The sequence below is a fragment of the Ambystoma mexicanum genome, chromosome 3p (assembly GCF_040938575.1).
Source record: "Ambystoma mexicanum isolate Mex_15411 chromosome 3p, UKY_AmexF1_1, whole genome shotgun sequence".
Taxonomy (NCBI): domain Eukaryota; kingdom Metazoa; phylum Chordata; class Amphibia; order Caudata; family Ambystomatidae; genus Ambystoma; species Ambystoma mexicanum.
The window spans coordinates 1114613768-1114635850 of NC_090925.1; the positions used below are offsets into that span (position 1 = coordinate 1114613768).

The 22083-nt window shown below is 43.6% G+C and overlaps 1 protein-coding gene across 5 annotated transcripts in view; it reads right to left on the reverse strand.

Moving 5' to 3' along the window:
• Nucleotides 1-22083, reverse strand: part of LOC138581277 (E3 ubiquitin-protein ligase RNF14-like) — a 385887-nt gene that overhangs the window by 182303 nt on the left and 181501 nt on the right. For all 5 annotated transcript variants that reach the window (XR_011304491.1, XR_011304492.1, XR_011304490.1 and 2 more), the window contains one exon: nt 9038-9266. Coding sequence is in view for 2 of the 5 variants with exons in the window: in XM_069652479.1 (XP_069508580.1) it covers nt 9038-9266 (229 nt within the window). In the remaining 3 variants the exon portion in view is untranslated. The remainder of the gene's footprint in view (nt 1-9037; nt 9267-22083) is intronic.

Sequence of the window (22083 nt, forward strand, 5' to 3'; positions counted from 1 at the left end):
CCGCCTGTAATTCCAGCAGGATACTGGGAAACTACTGTACCATCTCCACTGCCCAATATCCCACTATTACCGTGATATTATGGGCGGCAGGGACGCTGGTAACTTCCCATTGCATGGAGTCGAAAGGACTCCATCGGACAAAGTTGCCCGGATTCCAAGCACCATGATTCTGGCATTTATCTGCAGGTAGGGGCCTGGTCTACTGGAAGGGCAGGCCTGCCCGTAGATCGGAGCCCCTACCAGCAGACATGGAGTTGACCGGTCCAGAAAAATTACGGTGTACGTTGTTATTGGCACTTTATTTCCAGACTGGCTTTCTGGAGGAAGGAATAAGGCCCACACCTTGATAGATAACAAAGATGATAAAGAGCATGACAGAGCTCCCAAGGAAGTGCTGGACATTTTGAGGGAGCATGGTTTAACCAGAAGAGACAAATGCAGATTCTGAAAGCTTTGAATTGACTGTTTGGGCTGTAAGCACAAGTGGTTATAGCATTAGGCCCAAGCCCAGTTTGGTAAGGGTCATCTGTCAAGTCACTGCTGACAAAAATGCAGAATAAATGTCATACTGTTTGTGTTTAAAGAAAATAGTACCAGAAATGTGTGAGGAATTTTTCAAAAGAAAATAAAAGGGATAGAAGTTGAAAATAAGTGGTACTAGCTGATATACCCAGCGGTGCCCGGGCTTTCATTCCCTCATAGGTACAGGTAACTGCAGAATTTGGTGCAGATTGGTGAAACGGTGTGGAATTGTATAAGGAACACTTTGCCTATTCACAAACCCACAAACAAATGTTGACTTTTGCTGAAATCCGGAAAAAAGGGGTTGGGTGTCCAAATGTCATGTAGCCAGTAATATCCGGGGGGTCCTAACAGGTGATTGTGCAAAATGTGATGCAGATTGGTGAGACAGTGTGGAATTGTATAGCGAACAAACGCAAAGCCACAAACCCCCCAGTAAATTTTCACTTTTGCTGGAATCCAGGGAACGGGGTGGGGTGTCCAAATGTCATGTAGCTAGTAATGTCCAGAGGGGCCTAACAGGTGACTGTGAGAAATATGGTGCAGAGGGGTGAAATAGTGTGTAATTGTATAGGGAACATACGCAAAGCCACAAACCCACGATTAAATGTTGCTGAAATCCCAGGAAAGGGGTGGGTGTCCAGATGTCATGTAGCCAGTAATGTCCGGAGGGTCTTAACAGGTGACTGTGCATAATCTGGTGCAGATTGGTGAAACAGTGTGGCGTTGTATAGGGAACATACGCAAAGGCACAAACCCACACCCAAATTTGCACTTTTGCTGAAATCCGGGGAAAGTGGCGGGGCTTGCAGATGTCATGTAGCCAGTAATGTCTGAAGGGTCCTAAGAGGTGACTGTGCAACATTTGGTGCATATTGGTGAAACACTGTGGAATTGTATAGGGAAAATACACAAAGCCACAAACCCACAACCAAACTAGCACTTTTGCTGAAATCTGAGGAAAGGGGTGGGTTTTCCAGATGTTATGTTGCCAGTAATGTCTGGAAAGTCCTAACAGGTGGCTTTGCAAAATTTGATGCAGATTGCTGAAATGGTGTGGAAATGTATAGGCAACAAACACGAAGCCATAAACCCACAAATCCCCACATTTTCACTTTTATATTGTATTGTATTGTATATTAATTTATAAAGCTCTGCAAAGAACCGAAGGACTCAAGGCGCTGGAGCAGCGGACTGCCAGAGAGGGAGGCAAAAGAAAACGGCTCTGAACAGGCATGTTTTGCGCTGCCTACGGATAGCGCCTGAGTACTCCTAATGTGCAGTGGGAGTGTGTTCCACAATGTAGGTGTGTACATATATATATATATATATATATATTTATATATAGATAGATGGAGAGTTGGCAGATTTAATGAATTGTTAGGGAGTTTGATATCACAATGAAATGCATTTTGACAAGAAATGCAAGTGCTTATGGAATATGAGCAGTGCTGTCACAACTTCTAAAATGGAAAAAAGAAGAAACTTACAGCATTGTGTATGCCTGAAAGAATCTACGGGGAGATCATATGAGGTGTTCTGTATTTGATAATGAGGCTTCAGACAATCTGCCAGCTGTTGAGAAGATCAGATCTTTACTGAGGTAGAGATTTAATTCTACATATTGCTCACAAGTCATTGAAGCCAATTTCTGAAAATAAATAGGGTGTGATCTTTAAGTGATTGTTATACCAGGAAAGGTCTTATTGGTTGGCTCTACATGTTCCAGTTCATCCTGGACTTCCGACTACTGACCCTCATCTCTTGGCCCATGTCCTGAACCGGCCTCTGTTGTTAAAAGCCTAGGCATAAAAATCATGTCCTCTGGGTCCAGATCAGCCCAAGTGTCTGCAATTTGCCAAACAGGCTTTGCTAAACTCAAACTATTGAAAAAGGTTCTTCCTTTCCTTCAGATTGACTCCAGATCCAAAAGTGTTACGGCCTCTATTATGGGGTCCATTGATTACTGTAACCGGATCTACCTCGGCCAACCTGAATTTCTGCTCCAACTTTTGCCGATTCTTCAAAACTCGGCTACTCGTCTTGCTCTGGATGCTCCCAGACTGGCTCATTCCCAGGATCTCCTTTGCCAACTCCACTGGCTTCCTCTGAAAAGCTGTATTAAATGTAAAGCTCTCTGTCTCGTTCACCGAGCTATTCACAAGGCCAGTGCCGAGTTCCTGCAATCCAACCTGGTACCTTACAGAACCTGCAAAGCTCTCAGCTCGGCTAACCTCTCTCTGCTCTGTATTCCTACGGACTCGTGCCAGAGGAAGATCGCTCTCCGTGCTAGGTCCTACCTTGTGGAATGCTGTTCCTGCTGAGATTCGCAATATCCCTAATTTTCTCCCTTTTCGTAAACATTTTAAAACATTTTGTTCTAAGTATGCTTGGGTGCTTCCTCCTCTTTTCTCCCTAGCACCTTGATGCTTTCATTGGTCTTGTTTGCGCTTTGTTAAGTCTCAGTACAATACAATACAATACAATACAAAGAAGAACCAAGCTGCTGATTGTTTGTTGCATTTACTTAACACAGGAGATCATGTAAACATAAGGTGAACAGAGAACTTGCTTTTACCACTGATGGCGGAGTGTCTAAGGATATGTTGGATTCAGAATGTTGTGACCAATGATGTGGTCATAGAGGATATAATTAAGTACTGGGACAAATCCCCTGACTTATTCTATGGACTTTTAATGTGGTGGCCAAAGGTACCAGGACCTCCATGAGCTAGTGGGTGATGCCCCGGGATGGTGTGGCAGAGGATTCTCTGATCACCTTCTTTAGGTCCATCACTGGATAAGAGACAGACAAAGTCCCATGTTGTGACCAATTGTGAGGAACTTTTTTTAATTTAATTAGCGAAATCCAGATATCAGCCTGCATGTTAGATCACTATTTGTGCATAAAGCTCTGTAAGACTACAGTTCCCAAAAGCAGTACTAGCTACTTACCACACAATCGGGTGTGTTTGCGCAGCCATGTTTTAGCCGGTTTGCGCAGGGATGTCAGATATGCGTTGTGTTGCTACCAGGATATTTTATTCCCGGTAGGAGTTGTAGTTGAGTTTAAAGTTACGTTGGCTTATTACTAGCAACTACTTTCTAATATGGAATACCACACTGGACTGGGGCTTCTTTTTGCAACACAAAGAGCTGCTCGGATGGCTACTGTAAACAAATATCCTATTGCCAAGCTGGACGCTCATTCTCCGGCCTTAGATAGGCCTCTTGCTCCGGTTGACGGGCAGCAAATGGGTCCTGATTTACCAGGTTTGACTGCTGCCATTTATCAATCAACTCCCATTGTTTTGGCTGACAAATATTCTACGGATCAATTACTCCAGATTCACCATCGAAGATCACCTTTTGTCCTGCTTGTAAGTCGGCTTATTACTTGTTAGATTTCCCTTTGCTACCTGATACTACAAATACTCACAAACCTAGGGACCAACATGAGGCTACTTCTTATTCACGCAAATTTGGCAGAAAGGGCTTTCGCGCAAACGTTGTTAGCGATAGAGTCGATTGACCTTTGCTGTTTGATGCCATAAAAATTCCTTTTACGTCTCCCACATAAAGCGACCACACTGAATTGAGGACCAAACAAATTGAAAATCTCCATCTTAAATTACATCTCACTCAACAGTTGTGTTACTGTTGTCCTTCTTTACCGTCCCACAGAAGACTTGCCCAACTTTAACGATGAAATGGTGCAGTTACTAGGACTATTAAATAATCCCAACTGTGCGCCTTTATTTTAGGGAGATTTGAATTGTTGGCAAGGTAATATCACAGATAAAGATGCATTAACTCTAGAACAAAACCTTAACAACATTGAGTTTAGAGTTCACAATAGTGAACCTACATTCAATAATGGAAATATCTTGGATTGGGTGGCTTCATGGAACTTGGATACTAACATCAGTTGTACATGGCCATGTATCTGGTCACAGCATTTTTTCATTGAGTTTAACGTACTGCTCCAACATACATCAAAAAAGCAAGTGAACGCCCCTAAGAGTGCCCTTAGTCGAAACTACAAGAACATTCAAACTTCTGATTTATGAGAGTGTATTAACAACATTCTGATTTTCACTTCAGACTCTGACTCTCCATCTTCCTTAGCTACAGTTTACAGAACCTCTATGACAATTGTTTCATCCCTATGAAGAAGAAAATAGTACGAAATAGTACCCATCACCAGGACTGGTTCACGTCCGACCTTGTCACCTTTAAAAAGAAAAAGAGACAATAGCAGAACAGAGGTGGCAGAAAACAAACTCAAACATACTTAAAAATGTTTGGAAAAATCACGAGAAATAATATAAATTGGCTATTTATGAAGCTAAGAAAAACTACTTTAACAAGCAAATAGACAATGCTGGGAATAATACTGAAAAACTCTTTGAAGTATTGAAAATGCTTGAGAAACCAAAAGCACATGCACAGCTTTTCAATCCAACTAACTTGGACTGTGTGAGGATCCAACACACTTTTGTGGATAAAATCACTAGAGAAAAAATTAAAAAAGACTTAGTGGCTGATTCTTTTACAAATTAATGTGACCTACATGCTGATTCTCTGAACTACCAACAAGATCCTCAACCAACGTTAAACTCCACAGAATGTACATTCAAACCAATTTCAGTGACTGAAATGGAAAATGCTTTGAGTGAGATGCCCCTTACCACCTGTTTTGGGGATGTCATTCCCTGCAGTTTGTGAATGCATCTTCTACTGACAACTGTGTCCCAGATTCTATAAAAGAAGTTACTGTTACCCCTTTAGTAAAAAGAAAAAAAGATTAAACCAGTAAGAAGCAAAACATCTTAGACCCATTACTAATACCTACTTGCTACTGAAAATAGTTCACACAATAGCCATGGCTCCATTTCAAGAATATTTGGGTACCACTTCCAAGTTGCCCGTGAGGCAAACTGGTTTCGGTTCGAATAGTGCTCTATTAGATCTTCAAACACACATGCTTGAGGTTCTGGACGAATACAAAACCGGGCTTCTGATACTATTAGACTTGTCGGCAACTTCTGACCACCTAGACCACAAGCAACTTTTGTACACCCTTGCCTCTACAGGTTCACAGGATGCTGTGTGCTGGATTCACTGCTTTCGAACAAATCAGACGTCTTTCGTGCACTCGCATGCTGCTACCTCAGACTCTGCCCCTATATCTTGTGGAGTACCTCCGGTGCCTGCTTGTCACCAGCATTATTTAAAATCTACTCAAAGCCGCTCTGGTATCTTTTAGCTGAGACAGGAGCGTACTTCACTAACTTTGCTGACGACACGCAGTCGCTAGTAGAGCTTAATGGAACCTATGAAATTAGCACCATTATTCTTGCCCAGATTTACAAAGGCAACCAACATTGGATGTCTACTCATTGGATGTGCCTCAACAGTGCCAAAACTGAGATTTTAATTTTTAGTTCATCCCAAGCTCGAGCCAAATTAGATCCTAGATATTCTAGCTTCGACCTGGAGGTCTGCAGCATCCAAAAACTGTGGCAAGTAAAAACCCTTGGTGTCCACTAGGAATCCTCACTTGGCGCAGATGTACATGCTAACCAGGTGGTAAAGAACTGCCAATAACATATTAGACTTCTAAAGCATATTAAACCTTTTGTTTCTGAGGAGAACTGTGTCAACTTAGCCTGAGCCATTATTGTGTCAAGGCTCGATTATTGTAACGCACTTCTAGTAGGTGCAAGTAAAGGCTGTCTTCATTTGCATAGCAAAGTGATCATACTTCCTCTATTATAAAAGGCATGCACTGGCTACCAGTGGCAGCTTGAATACAATTCAAGCTGCCACTTTAGTACATAAATATCTATATGCCAAAGCTCCCATCTACCTTCGGGACAGGTTCATCATATATGAGCCCAAGAGGACTCTACGATCCTGCAACTCTAGCCTCGTTTGCTGCCACAGATTTAGACGGAGTAATGGAAAAGGTAGATCTTTTCCAGTCCTGGCGGCATCCATTTGGAATGCGTTGCCTTTGAAGATACAACAGGGGACTAACCCCCGCTCCTTTAGTAAACTCCTGAAAACGTCATTGTTTCATTGAGTAGCCTATCGGATGATCCTGCCTTGTCTTGTTTTTAATGTTTTGGTCTTGTGTGTTTGTGTGCTCCCCGATGCCTGCAGGCTTTCGGCACGTTATAAATATATAAATATAAAATAAATAGAAATAGTGCATGATTTAGTCAGAAGAGACAAATGCGCATTCAGAAATAGTTGAATTGATTGTATGGGCTGTGAGCATGGTGGTGATAGCATTAGGCCTAAGCCCAGTTTGGTACAGGTCAGCTGTCAAGTCACTGCTGTCAATTTTACAGAATAAATGTCATAGTGTTTGTGTTTAAACACATAATACCATACATTTATGAGGAACTTTTCCGAAGAAAATAAAAGAGATAGAAGTTAAAAATATGTGGTATAGATGTTGTGAGATTTTATAAAGGGAGTTTGATACCAAAATGAAATGCATTTTGACAAGAAATGCCAGTACTTATGGAACATGAGCAGTGTTGTCAAAACTTCTAAAATGGAAAAAAGAAGAAACATACAGTATTGTGTATGCCTGAAAGAAACTACGAAGTGATCATATGAGGTGTTGTGTGTTTGATAATGAGGCTTTGGACAATCTGCCGGCTGATGAAAAGATTAGATCTTTCCACTGAGGTAGAGATTTCATTCTACATAATGCTCACAAGTCACTGAAGCCGATTTCTGAAAATAAATCCATGGATGTCTTGCTGGGGAGAATTGCTAATTGCCTGACTAGTGTTTGAGGGCATGATTTTTATACCAGCAATGAAGAACCAGGCTGCTGATTGTTTGTTGCATTTACGTAGTGAGGGAGATCATGTAAAGGTAAAGTGAACAGAGCAGGTGTTTTTACCACTGATGGTGGAGTGTCTAAGGATATGTTGGATTTAGAATGTTGTGACCAATTATGTGGTCATCGAGGATATGATTATGTATTGAGCAGAGGTGTTGCTAGGTCTCTAAAAGATCCGGGGCTTTGCTAATGTCGGGACTGTCGGGACTCAGTTCTATCTAGCCTTTTGCATGAAGCCCCTGAGATTCTATCCGGGGCTACAACCAAAAGACCAGGGGCTATAGCCCCGTCAGCCTCCACTAGCAATGCCTCTGGTATTGAGATAAATATCCCAGCCTTATTCTAGGGACTTTTTAGTGCATTGACCAAAGGTCCCGGGACCTCCACGATCTAGTGGGGGATGCCCCGGAATGGTGTGGGGGATGGACCTCTGATCACCTTCCTTAGGCCCATCATTGGGCAGGAGACAGTCAGTTGCTGGGAAAATAGAGTACTGGCCTTTTTTGGGCCTTGTCAGGGGACCATACCCTAATGCGGAAAATTGTGCACCCACCCAACCCAGGCCCAACAAGATCCTGGCCCACCCTCACCGAAAATTATCATAGAAATTCTAAAACACAAACAATGCTCACTGCAGGTCCGCTGTGCAGACTTACACAGACACAAAATCCATTTAGTATTTTTCCACTGCTTTTACATGAACTATTCTCCTTTTCATCCTTCTCTTTCTCATCATCACCACCAACACCTCTAAAATCCCTCTTTCAATCACTTCATGTTTCCGTTAGTGGCTACCACTGTGGAGGTTCCAACAGGCCGGCAGGCAGTGGGAGGATGGGTTTTGGCTCCATGTGGGAGCATTTGTAATTGTACAAATTAACAGGGAATGGCTTTTCTGGACATGAATTGTGACACTGAAGATATGTGAGGAAAATATCATGTATTAGTGCATGGACATCGTTATTGACCTACTCTAAGCCAATCAGAATATTTGGAGTGCAGTCAATAACTACTGGTATTGACTGCATTCTGAACATTCTGTATTCAGAAGCCTACAGGAAAACAACAATGGAATTTCCATCCAAGATTTTTTTCAACAAGACACTTCCTCTCTGGGATGACCTTTTCTTGGCTGCCACATACTATTTAAAAGCTTAGGAAAATGCCTTCACATTCTTATAAAGAAACTGTTTACTTTTACATTACACATACCTACCGCAGCATGAATATGTTAAACCTGTTCCAGTTCAACCAGGTTGCAGTTACAATACTTAATTTATAAAGGCAACTATGCCATTTCAAATATCACAAAATAAAATCACATTTAATTTACTAACTCAGTTTGTCTGTAACTTGTTTTACTTAGCCACCAAAACTCCAAAACAAGTACTGCTACCAGCACCATGTGCTAATAGAGTTATAAACCTTGGGAGGGGTCATTATTGCTTGAAATAATGACCCTTCCCAACCGCAGGCAATAACTTAGTGGTGGGTCATTACCCCGTAATAACAACCCCTACCTCTCTCTATAAGGCTATATTGACATGGAAGCGGCAATCAACGTATCGGATAGGCCGTCATCCAGGAAAACATAAAGGTTCAGAGTAGTGTTTATTTTTGTAGTCACATTTGGAAATTAATGTAACATACCTTCAGGCTGTGTACAAGAAGCAACGCCATGATAGATCCGTTTGCAAAGGTCGCAAAACACAAAGTGGCAGTTGGAGCAGATGCCCATGGTGCCCCCTGGTTCTTTCAACACAGGAGTCTGGCAGTTCAGGCGGGGGCAGTACACCACATCCACCATTGAGTCCAAGCTGGACTGGAGCAGAAGGCGGTCATAACGTGAAAATAACTCCTCAGCAACCAACTGCTTAACCTGAATAGAGAGGCATGTTGCTTCATTAAACATATATTCCAAACAGTTTTTCATGATAAATCCTTGTATTCATTGATAATTCATAAGGTATATGACTTGGCCGGAAGTAACATATTCATATACATAAGGTTGAATGGTGTAAGTCGAGGCTCCATGTTTAGGTTTCATTGCAGAAAAAGGAAAGCCCAGTAAATGCTGGAACATTCTATAAACAATGAGAAGCCCGCTCAGGATGGTTACAAACCAGGAAGTTTATAAACAACAACAGGTTCAAGCCATGCACTAACCTAGGGTTAAATAATTAGACTCTCGGGAATATCTGTCCCTCTTTTTACAGACCCTTCCTCCTAACTACAACATCATTAGCACCTGCCCTTGAGAGCTGAGCTCTTGCTAGTTGCACCTAAATAGGAACGTGCTTTTTGCAGTGTTAGGTATAGGAAAAATGCATTCTGGAAACCCAAGACCATTGGGGGTTGTGGCATTCGAGTGATATGCTGTTGGTGTGGGGGGTATATTTCTACCCTCCTACCCCCAAGATCTCTTTATAGGAGGACAAAAAGAGCTCAGGCCCCCGCCCTTGAAGGGGCAATAACATGGCTGCCTGATGCAAAGAAGTCAGTGCATCTTTTTTACAAGACAAAAATAATACGTGTCATTTCATTTACTTAATTTATGGAGCGCTATGCAAGATTATACGGTACAATAATTAGATAAAACAATTGATGACCAAGAAGGGAAGAACATCGTCAGAGAAGGTACACTTTTAAAACGGAAAAAAAGTATAAAGAGTAGGAGAAGAGCGAATGGAGAGAGGAAGAGAAATCCAAAGACTGGGAGCAAGTAAGGAAAAAGAGCGAAAATGAGATTGTGCACATGGAGGTTTCGGGACTGTTAGAAGAAAGAAGGATTGGGATCGTAAGGAGCGGAAGGGGACATAGAATGAGACTAAGTATGGCTGCAAGATAAGATGGAGCCAGGCCATGAAGTCATTTAAAAACAATACATAGACAGTTAAAAAGAAGACGAAATTCAAAGGACAGTCAAGACATGGAAAGAAGAGGAGATAGAAGTACAAGGGGAAAGAGAAAAGAGAATACGAATTGAGGAATTCAAGACAGAGCGTAGAGAAGTAAGGCGAGAGGCAGGTAGTCAATCAGTAGGGCAGAGCACTAAACAAGGCGAGATAGAACCAGAGAGGAGATAAGAAGTTTGGTGGCTTGAAATGTGAGAAAAGAACAGCCTGTTCGAATATTGAACAGTTGGAGATGACAGGCACATGTAGTGTTGGAAATATGAGCAGCAAAAAAAAGAGAGGAATCAAAGGAGACACCGAGGTTGCGGGCAGAAGGGGAGAAATGGCAGAGGTAGGAGAAGCAGAAGTGACGGAGGAAGGAACACATAGAATTTCAGCCTTTAAGGTGAAGAAAACAAGATTGCATCCAAGACTGGACATTGAGAAGACAGGAAATAATGGCAGAATGACTAGTGTCTGAGAAGGAAAAAAATAAAGATTCCGGAGTCATATGTGTAGAAATGACATTGAAAATCAAACGAGATGATAATATTGGTAAGAGAGGAGGCATAGAGGCATAGAGGGAAAAGAGAAGTGGGCCAGGGCCAGAGCTCTGGGGGACACCCTTCTGAAGGTGCAAGGAGTCAGAGAACTTTCCAGCCCAGGAGACAGCAAAGGAGCGATTAGAGAGGTAGGATCGAAACCAGAAGAGCCCATAGCAGGAAAAGCCCAGATAGGAGAGGAAAGAGAGAAGACAAAAGTGATGCGCCATGTTGAAAGCAGCAGATAGATTGGGCAAGATCATAACAGAAGAATGTTTAGCATGCCAAGCATTAAACAAAGAGTCGGTGGCACTAAGAAGAGCAGTTTCAGTGGAGTGATGGGGGTGAAATCCAGATTGGAGTGGTGAAAGCAACGAGTGATGATCAAGGAATCGAGACACTGAAGTATAGACTACGGATTTTGGAAAGGTAAGGGAGCAAAGAAATAGGTCTAAATTTAGCAGGGGTAGACGGGTCAGGAGAAGGTTTTTTAGTATGGGGAGAATCACAGCAGGTTTAAAGGAGCAAGGAAAGCAAGAAGAAGGGAGGGAGTGGTTCAGAAAGACAGTAAGAAAAGGTATGAGCGTGGGGAAAACCTTAGGTATAAGAGTAGAGGGGATGGGGTCAAGAGGAGATGCAGTAGGCTACGAAGTGGCAAAATAGGGTGCAGTGTCAGAATCGGTAAGTAAAGAAAAGTAGGAGAGAAGAGAGTCTGATGCAGGAGCAGTGCCTAGAAATGCATTAGAGGAGGTAGGTGAACTTTGAATAGAAGAGCATAAAAGCTGAACTTTATCAGTAAAGAATTGAGCAAAGTCAAGAGAAGTGGAAAGAAAATGGTCAGGAAGAGAGGGGGATAGAATATGGTTCAAAAATTGGAATAGATGGTGGGGGTGAGGGGAAAGCCAGAGAATGAGGTCAGAGTAGTATTGCTTTTTGGCAATGAACAAGGAAGATTCATAGGAAGAATGTATGGAAGAGAGCAGATGGAAGTGTCATCTTATGTATTGCCTGCTGCCGAGGCTCTGAGAACCATCTCAGGCTGCCTTGCTGTTGTTGACAACTGTTAGGGAGAATTCTCTTGATGGCTAATGTCCCTTACCTATAGAGTCCCCCAGAAGCTTTGCTGGATTTGAGGGGTTTAATTTTTTCTCCTGCTAAGAGTGAGACCTTTTTTTCCACTCTTAGACCGATTGCTAGTGTGTGTTTTAGGCTATCTTGTGTGCTTATGGTCTATGGGGTTTTTCTCACCCCCATAGGATTCATCTTTTTACATGTGTGGTACACAGCACCCTCCGTGCCGTACCACAGGGGTGTCGTAGCGACCCCCAAACATAGACTCCATACCCTGGGACTGACTACTGTCTTCAAGGGCATATAAAGTCCCCATTGAATTTAGTAGTCAATCCTTATGAACAAAACCAGTACAACCCATCTTAATATGGAAGTACTGGAAGGGGTTAATAGTTTTTCCCTAGTGTTCATTTTCGAGGGGGTACCGTAAAGTCCCTCTCTCAAAAGTTTCTGGCTGGTGGCAGTGGTTTCTACCGTAAATATTCGACTGCGAATATTTTCCTATGGGATTTTCCCATTTTTCGAGGCTACCACTTTTACTGACAGCCTCTAACATACCGCCGGTTTATTTTAATATTAACTTTACTCCGGTAGGTTTTTATTGCCAGAACTTTGATTTCATTTCTTTCTCGTGTCTTTCTCTATAGTCCTAACGCAGGTCGGGGATCCTTTGTTCGTCCTTTTTAGCGGGCATCTGCACAGAAGCCCTCCTCTCGGCGCCACTGAGTCTGGGCCGAGTCAGGATGTGTGGTAGGGGGAATAGGCACCCTGGACAGGGTTGCCTACGCAACCCAAGTCGCACTCTGCCCTGTTAGGCTGGGGGGTTCTCCCGACAGGAGAGCCACCCCACTGTGTGAGTGACAGCTAGGCTGTATGAATGGGGGGTTTGGTTCATAAAACCAGGGTCCTGAGGACTGGAGGACAAGACGTTGCCACTGGAACTAAGACACCGAAAAGGAGAGAGCTGAAGACATCTGTAATGACTGAACCACCGGTGAAGCCCTGCTGCAGATCCTCACCACTTTTCTCCAACAGCTTGCTCAGTTTTCACTCTTGCTAAAACTTGTCTACAATTTAAATAGGGAGTTGTGTATACTTTTCTTGACTGATTTAACTTGCTTTTATAATAGTGATTTGTGTGTGAACATCAGAGTGTGTAAAATAAATATATATATATTCTTTTTGATACAAAGCTTTGGTCAGTGTTTCCTTGTTCCATAGTATTGTAGTCCTAATGTGTAAACCCTGAATACTGCTAATCTCCCTCTTGAGACAAGTATGACTGCTTAGCCACAGCTACCAACTAAATCTTTGTGGTACAGACTGATACCAAAGGGGATTTATTGCATATACCTGTAGTCTTAATCTTCTGTAGTGCTCCCTAAGGGAACTCTACAGGATTCTGCCTGACAACAACTCATTTCCAATCTGACCTATTGATACAGTTTAGTGCATTGAACAGCAGTCTTGGCTCATATCCCAGTTACATATAACAATTGTGTGTGGTTTTAGGCAACTAATGTAATCTCATGTGTCCAAATTACCAGTATTTAAGAGAGATATAGTTCATGGGTATACAAGTTAAACTGTTGGTTTAACTGGCTACAGTGTTCATTCAGATATAGATCGGTAATTTCAAATCTGGATCCTCTATCTATTATATATGTACTTACGTTGTGGCCAATCTTTCTCTAGTGTCTATGCTTCGAAGTTGTACATTCCATGAGGCTGCTAATCTAATTGCTCTACCTATGTTGGGATATGAATTAGTTTTTTAAATGACTACTGATCTGTATCCTGCATCTACAGCCTGTATACTTTCCTTGCGTATACTACTTTTAAAATGCGCTTTAACTATGCTACAAAACCCTGGTTTATTATTCTGATTCCAACACCGATATAAGATGTCAGAGGCCTCCAAGGAGTTCCTATAATTATTTTGTTCGCTGCCAGAGGATATCGAGCTCTGAGTTGGGATCGGATGGCAGGGGGACAGTGGCAGATGGCGAAAAGACATTCCCTCATCCCTTTATTTTAGGGAGGCAAGAGGAAAAGGAGACAAACAGAAAACCATAAGATGGACCAGCCCACCAACGGCCCCCCTTTCAACAAGTTTGGTCTAGTTGCACCCCTGAAAGGCAGCAGATAACAATAACGCACCTTTTATTTCACAGTAATGTATACATGTTTAGAATGGTGCAAGATTTGACCAAGGTTTTTTTGGCAGTTTAAGGAAAGACTCAGAAAAAGGTATCCACAGACATAGGGATTTGCAATTTCGATGGTGGTAATTGTTTAAGGTTGCATTTTCCTACATTCATGGGGTGTGTATGCTGGCCCTCCGGCAGATATGTCTTCTGTTCTAGAGCAATCAGTATGTTTGTCTCCTTTTCCTCTTGCCTGTCCCTGCTCTATAGTTCTAAATTCCATGTGCGCTCTCTATATTTCTTTTTCCTCTCATCCTTCCTTATCTTTTCTCCTATCATGTCTTTTCTTCTGTTCTTCCGTGTCATTTCCCTTCCTTGTCTGTTTGCATGTTGTCACGTTTGCCCTTCCTTATTTTTCTACATTGTAAGTCCCGTTTTCCCTACTTTTTGCCTTGTCCCGTATACTTTGTCCTCTGCCTTGATTCCCTTTGTCTCACTGCCCCCTCTCTGTATTCTATGTCTCTGCACTATATATTTCTTCTCTAATCTTGCTTGTATCATATCCGTCTTACCTATCTCATTCTGCCCTTATTTTGCCTTCTTTATTTAATCCTGTCTTGTCCCTGTCTTATATGCTTTTTTCCATGTCCCTTCCTTGTTTGCTTTCCCCATTACCTGTCACATTCCTCCACATTGCATGTCCATTCACTTATTGTCTTCTTTGTCCACCTTTCCCAACATTGTTTACCACTCCATATTTATTTAGTTCTCTCCCCTTCCTTGTCTTCTTTCGCTTCAACCTTTTCCCTTTGTTTCTTTTCTCCATTTCTTGTTTCATCTCATTTCCTAGCCCCAATCCCTTGCTTGTCAACAGTGCCTTATTCGTACACCCATTCCTCCTTTGTGTACTATATCATATACCTTCTGTCTGCGCTCCCTTTCTAGTTGCTACTCTCATATTATTCTTTCATATTCCATTTCATGCCTTATACCTGCTGCCTGTAATGTCACCTGGCTCCATGTTCCTTGTGTCCCTTTCCCTTCAGCTTCTCCTCTTCCTTCTTTGTCACCCTCTCCTTTCCTGTCTCACATAATATTTTGTGTGTCTCTTTCATTGTCTTCCCCCTTCATGTCCCTCTTTTCCTTCCTTGTCCCCTGTAAATTCTGTCACATCTGTCCACATTACTTGCATCATTGTGTTGTTCTGTTGCTTCCTCGCTCCCTCTCCTCATTTCCTGTTTCCCTTCCTTGCCTCCTAGTCCCCTTGTTAAGGATTTCAATCAGGCGACACACACCTTGGTCTCGGCCTAGTATGCAGTGCACAATTAAAATGCTTATATTTTTATGTTGATTCAATTTTTGAGATGGCACACCACTTATATCAAACCCCCTTTTCAAATACCCCAGGTCATGATGGACCATGAACCAGGCTGGTTGGTAAAATACAATATTTATTTATTTTAAAATTCAAAAGAAATCACACATTTTAATATGGGGCAGCAATCACCAATGGGATAATTACAATGAGAATGTGAGAAATGCACTGGGTTTAACTTTCTAGTGGAACAGATACACAGCACGGCGGAATAGGAGCACTTTTTGATTTAGGTCAGATAACACCCAAGTTAGAATTTCCCCCTGCAATGTTCCCTCAACCCACAAATAATCAATTCTGAGTGGATAAACAGAAAAAGCAGGTAATCAGGAATGAGAAATAGGAAACAGGATCCAAATCCGAAGTTCCCTACCCAAATAAGAGAGAAAAACTGATTTTAAACCCCTTGCAATGTTATGAAATGACATTCGGAAATGGACAAATAAATAATGAATGTGTTAAAAACCTCAAAGCAAATACAATTCCTCACTAGAGCAACAATGCAATGACACTAACAATCACGAATAATGGATTACCAAGAGCATATAATTCGAAGATGAGTGGAAGGTTTAAAACAGATTGCAGCAAAATAATGTGTGAAAGTTGCATTTTTTTCCATTCCCACCTAAAATTAACCAGACGGATTTTAATAAAAATGGGTGAAATACACTGATTCAGAGTGCGGTTTGGGGGATAGCTATAGATCACAGGTACAAGATGGAAGTGAAATTAAGTCTCAAGCTGGTAAATTTGATGAGTTCTGCAAGATCTAGAAAGTTGCACTTTGAGTCAAATGAAGCGGTGAAAAAGGAAAAGAAATCAGTTGTGACAAGAACAGTTTTACTTTACACTAGAGTATTCAGGCTAGGCCACCAAAGAGGGACACAGTAAGCTCCAGGGTTGATTCGCGAGTTCAACCCTCTCACCCCAGCACCCAACCCTGGCGGAACCAGTCCGATCACTCAAAATAGGAGTAATGGCTTAGGATTTACACAAGACAAAATTACTAAAGAGATAGCACTATCACTACAAATCAAGGGCAGGGTTGCAAGAATGATTCTGACAGTTTTAACAAGTTAGCAGGGTAAGGATAGGATGACTTAGAGAGTGACATATGGACTAATGCAAGATAGGCTATGGGTTTAGATGTGGTGGTGAAATACTCACAGTCCACTTTTAGTTTGGAATTTTGGACAGTCAACGGTTCTGGTCACTACACGGCAGGGCGCCTGGCAAACAGCTGGGCAGTTCTGGTCACCGGTTGGCACTGGACTGGGATGGCAATTCTGGTCACTGGATAACTAACTGTCAAGTGGATGGCAGGATGCATGCAGTTAGGATATCAGGATTCTTCCCAAAAACACCACAGCTTCCCCCTTTGGTTATTTGGGAATTTTAGTGGGTTTTCAGAATTGAGGCCTTGCTGGACCAGGATCAGCAATGCTTGGGTTTGCAGTGGGCCCTGGAGTAGAGTCAGCAATTTTTTGGCCTTGCAGTTGGGATCGGGAATCTGGATGGATGGAACAGGAACAGGACGCCGGCGTAGCAAAATCAGGAAGAGTGTGTGCGTAGAGTTTTGTCAGGGACTCTTATTTATAATGCCTAGTGACAACATCAAACTATATGACTGGGGCAGGCTTAACTACACACGCCTCTAACAACGGGATTGGACAATGGAGTCTCCGCCTCGCTCTCAGCTCATTGGATTTCAGGAAAATGATGTCAGATTTATGGTGTGAGTTTTCCAATGTCCAAAAACCTCCCACAGTTACTTTAACTAAAATCCGATTTTGCCACAAACATACATTTATACAATTGCAATCTCTTAGCAAACTATATACACAGGTTACATATTTTGTGCAGCACATATCTGTCAATAGTGGGGCTCACCAGTGTTTCGGTGTCTGATTCGCAGGAAGATATTTCAGCTTCAGCAGGTTGCGTAGTCCGGTCCGGAGTTCTTTTTTTAGAGAAGAGATATGGTCTGTTCCGGGAACTCACCACAGTGGTTGTGTAAGAGGGCAGACAGCAACCAAGGTGGAGATTCCCCTGCACAGCCTGTTGAGGGGAAAAAGCCAGTGGCAGAAAAACCCCCTGAAATACTTGAACGTGCACAGAGCTGGATGGAAGTCCAGAAGATCTTTTAGTTCCGGGCAAGAATACTGTCTTGCATTGGAGAGCGCAAGTGTCCAGCACCATGAGAAAAAAGGGCAAGAGGGTCCGAAGCAGGAATCTGGAGGAATCTGGAAAGTATAAAGTAACAGATCGTTCAGCAGTATCCAGCAGGGCAAAACAGAAGTCCAAGTCCTTAAACACTCCAACATAGGACCAGGCTGGTAGGTAAGTGTGGAATGGGAAATGATGGAGGACCCAAAGAAACCTTTAACAGAAGCCGAGCTATCTAGAAGAGGCAGAAAGAAGACGTGATGCAGCACAAACAAGAAATAAACAAACAGGAAAATAACCTTGTGTGTAGAAAGAGGGGAAAGACAGAACCCAGATGAACTCACCAAATGATGTTGAGTAGGAAAAAAAATTAGGGTGAAATGACACTCCGAGAGGAATGCAACAGACCACAGTGAAAACCCGAGGCTAACAGGACAAGGAGCTGCGAGAATGGCAGAACGATAAGTAGAAAGATGCACCGAAGGAAAGCAGTCCGAAAAAGCTGAAAATAGGAGGAGGGATTAACAGGTAGTGAAAGCCCGAGCGTGGGCAGAGGGACAGGGAAGTAACAGAAAGAAAAGGAGCTGAGAAACAGCACAGCAAGAGGCAACATTGCTAAGGATCAGAACCAAGGAAGCTAAACCGCAGTTTTGAGGTCCTGGTGCGCACAGGAGTCAGCGCAGCCATTTGCTGTTTTCTGCAGACAGGCAGCTTGGTGATGTGGTGAAATACTGTTGAGTGGATCAATATATCCCACACCCTTCCATGCTTCTTCTCTCTCTGCACAGGAAGCTGCACACCCAGTCCCTATCATGGATAGAAGAGGACTGGACGTGGGGGGTCTCCATATACAAAGAAAGGTTTGTAAGAAAGTTTCTGCCTGCCTGTCTACAGCACACAGAGCCCTGCTCTCCTCGCTCCGACACCTCTTTCACTGCCTGCAAGCATTCTTTGGATCAGCGCTCATCATCTGGTAAGCACGGCAATTACAGTGCACATCGCGCTCCTGTGTGGATTTAAGCAACTCTTATCACAGAAATTGATTTTCCATTGCATGCAGCCCAAGGATTGGTAAAGAGCAATCGATTATCTGATTTCTACCTACTATCTGGGTTTTTCTTTTTTATTTACTCTAGCATGAATCTGGTGCCTCACTTACTCGGCCCTTCTAAGATGGCCGATATTCTCTTCACCTAAGTGAGCTGCCTGGTCTGGCTTTACTCCCCCTCCCCTTGGTTGCATTGACCTAGATAGGCCAATCAGAGCAACCAGGAGGCGAAAGCCTGGCCAGAATAACCAAGGCCCACAGCAAAGGCCCCTGTCTGCTACCACAACGCTACTTGGGTCTTTTCTGCAGGCCTGGACCTAAACTTCCATGATGCTGCTACCTCACTCTTCACAGAAATCTGCTCACTCCTACCCTTTTTTGACTTTCACTGTCCTTCTCTGCTTGTTTCTCCAATGTTTACATTCTCAATTTGCATGTCGTTTTTACACCCTTTGCTAGCATCTAAATCCAATTGTAAATTTCAAATCTTGCTGTGTTTTGCTTTTGGTTAAGGGTCAAAGCTTGCTGTGTTTTGCTTTTTGGTTAAATCTTGCTGTGTTTTGCTAAGTAGCTCTGCACTTGCTTGTATTGTTGCTTCTCTGTAACTTACTGGCCCAGTGACTTGACCGTTCTCCTTATTCCACTCTTACCTGCTTCCCACCCTGCTCCTCCCCCCTTTATCTCGATACCACACACATGGCGCTTTCTGTTTCTCCTATCTTCTGCAGCTTCTTATGCATTGAGTATCCTTCCCTTCTCACTAAGTCTGGTAGGAAGAAGTTCAAAAAGGATATCTTGGCTTCCAACCTTGGTCTCCCTATCGCTGACACCTATTCCAGTGCTTCCTCCAGACAAACCCTCACTGACATCCTCTTTGTCGTTCCTTTGCCAGATCTATGGACTCTTCATATGATCTCTGTGCTCTGTCCTGTCTCCTCTCATCTCTCCCTCTCTACCCCCCAGGTTAAACCTACCCCAACACTGCCACCTACCTTCTCGGACATCCGGCCCATGATGAGTGTGTCAGTTGAGGATTTCGCCGCTACCTTCTCTACCCCCATCCACCTTTGCCGGACTCACATCCTGACACATCCATGTCCATGCTCTACTCTTCTATTTCCGTTACTCTTGATGCTCTTGCTCCTGTCAAGAGGATCTGTTTGAAGCCCAAAGCCAAGTGCAATTCTTGGTATCACTCTGACCTCACTACACTTAAACGTAAGTGTAGGGTGGCTGAGAGGAGATGGAGGGCTTCTTGTTCATCCTCTGACAAATTGTCCTGTTACCTGCTCCAAAGGCAATACTGACTCTGTCCACACTAAGAAGAGAACCCACATCCAAGCTCGTGTCTCTGCTGCATCTAACAACTCGGCCAAACTCATTAAAATCTGCAAGGAGCTGCCCAACTCTGCTGCAGTCTCTACCTCTCCTGTCGCCTCCCAGGTACTTTGCATGGCCCTTGCCTCTCACTTCATCTCCAAAACCCAAGATATCCTGTCCACTCCCTCCTCCCCTCACCCTCATCTCCCCTCTCCTTCTGTGAACTCTGGCCCTCCTACAGCCATCCTCCACACTCTTTCTCGTCCTTTCCTCTTTTCTCCCCTGACAAGGTTTCTAGACAAGTTTGAGACAAGTCCAATCTATGAAATTCTCATCAAAACAGGTTCCTTCCTGTTCTTCCAAAACCATCAAGGACCACATTGACACCCTCCTCCTGCTCCTGCCCTGGCTGATTTCTGCAACCTTTCCTTTGCCTCAGGAGTCTTTCCCTACCCTCTGAACCACTCTCTTGTGTACCCTCTTCACAAGAAACCCACAGCTGACCCTTCTTGCAAACTATCACCCAATCGCCATCACTCCTTTTCTGGGCAAACTCCTGGAAAAGCTGGCCATCGTGCAGCTTAACCTTCACTCTGATTCTGTTGGTTGTCTCCACAACCATCAGTCTGGCTTTAGAGCTGCCAGAAGCAAGGAAACTGCTATGCTGAACATCCATGAAGATCTGCTCTCCAACCTTTACTCTAACATCCCCTCTTTCCTCATCCTTCTCGATCTCTTTTCTGCCTTCGACACAGTCAACCATACCATCCTGCTCAACCGTCTCTGTGACAACCTGGGTATCACCAATTAGGCTCTGGCCTGGCTGACTTCTTTCATCTCTGATCAACCCCCCCCCCAAGTCCAACTTGGGTCCTTCCTTTCATCTATCTCCCTTTCTACATGCGGTGTTACCCAGGGGTCTAACCTTTCATCCAGGCTTTTCAACCAATACCTGGCAATTCTCGCCTGCCGCATTGCCATTTTCTGCTCCAATTTTCAGTGCAATGCAGATGACACTCAATTCATTTTCAGGCTTCCCTCGACCACTTCTTCTCCTTCCCTCATCTCTGATTGCCTATCTGCCTTTCAGGACTGGTGTGCCTTCAACGATCTCTGTCTGAATGCCAGCAAGACAGAGATCCTCCTCATCGGCACACTTTCATCCTCCTTTCCTGTCACTCTCTGGCTGGCCTCCCTTGGCCCTCCTCCTACCCCCACCTGCAAGGCTAAGAACCTTGGGATCATCTTTGACGTCTCGCATTCCTTCTCGGCCCACATGTCTGATGTCTCTAAAAAGTCAAACTTCGTACTGCACCTCCTCAGAGGTATTCTGCATTTCCTCTCCTTCCCCCAGAAGCTCACTGTCTCTCGAGCCCTGGTTCTCTCTAGGTTGGATTATTGCAACAACCTCTTTCTAAATCTACCTGCTTCTACTCTCCGCCATTTGCAATTTATCCAGAATAGCACTGCGAGACTTGTCCTTGGCCTCAAGCCCTGGGATCGTATGTCTCCAGCCCTGAATTTTCTACTGGCTCCCAGTGGCTGCAAGGATTACATTCAATTCCCTTTGCATTGTCCACAAGGCTTTCATGGGCCTGGGTCCAAAATACCTTCAGCTGTCCCCCTGTAAATACCTTCCCTCCTGAGCTCTTTGCTCCTCCACCTCTAACTCCCTCAGGGTCAGTCGTTTTTCAAAGAAACAAGCTGGGGGTAGATCTCTGTCTTTGGCTGGGGCCTCCCTCTAGAACAGCCTCCCTGCCACTCTGAAACTTGAGGAGAACCATCTCTGGTTCCGGAAGCACCTCAAGACCTTCCTCTTTACTTCTACTGTCGTCTCTCCTCTGCCCTGCAGATCTGTTCTGTCTCGGCATCGTGCACCTGGTTTCCCTCTGACTTTTGGGCCCAGGTACCTGCTCACCCTGCCACCCACCCGCACTGCCTCCTGGCAATCCCTTGCCCTAGTCTCCCCCGGCCCCTTTTTTTCTGCACTTATCAGACACATCCCGTCTGTTGCCTTAAACCAAGCACTTGCCACTTGCTGGCTGCACTACCACTGTTTGATGCTTTTTTATTATTTATTTATATTCCTTTGCTCAGCACTTTCCACTTCTCCACCCTCTCGTGCAGTTTCTC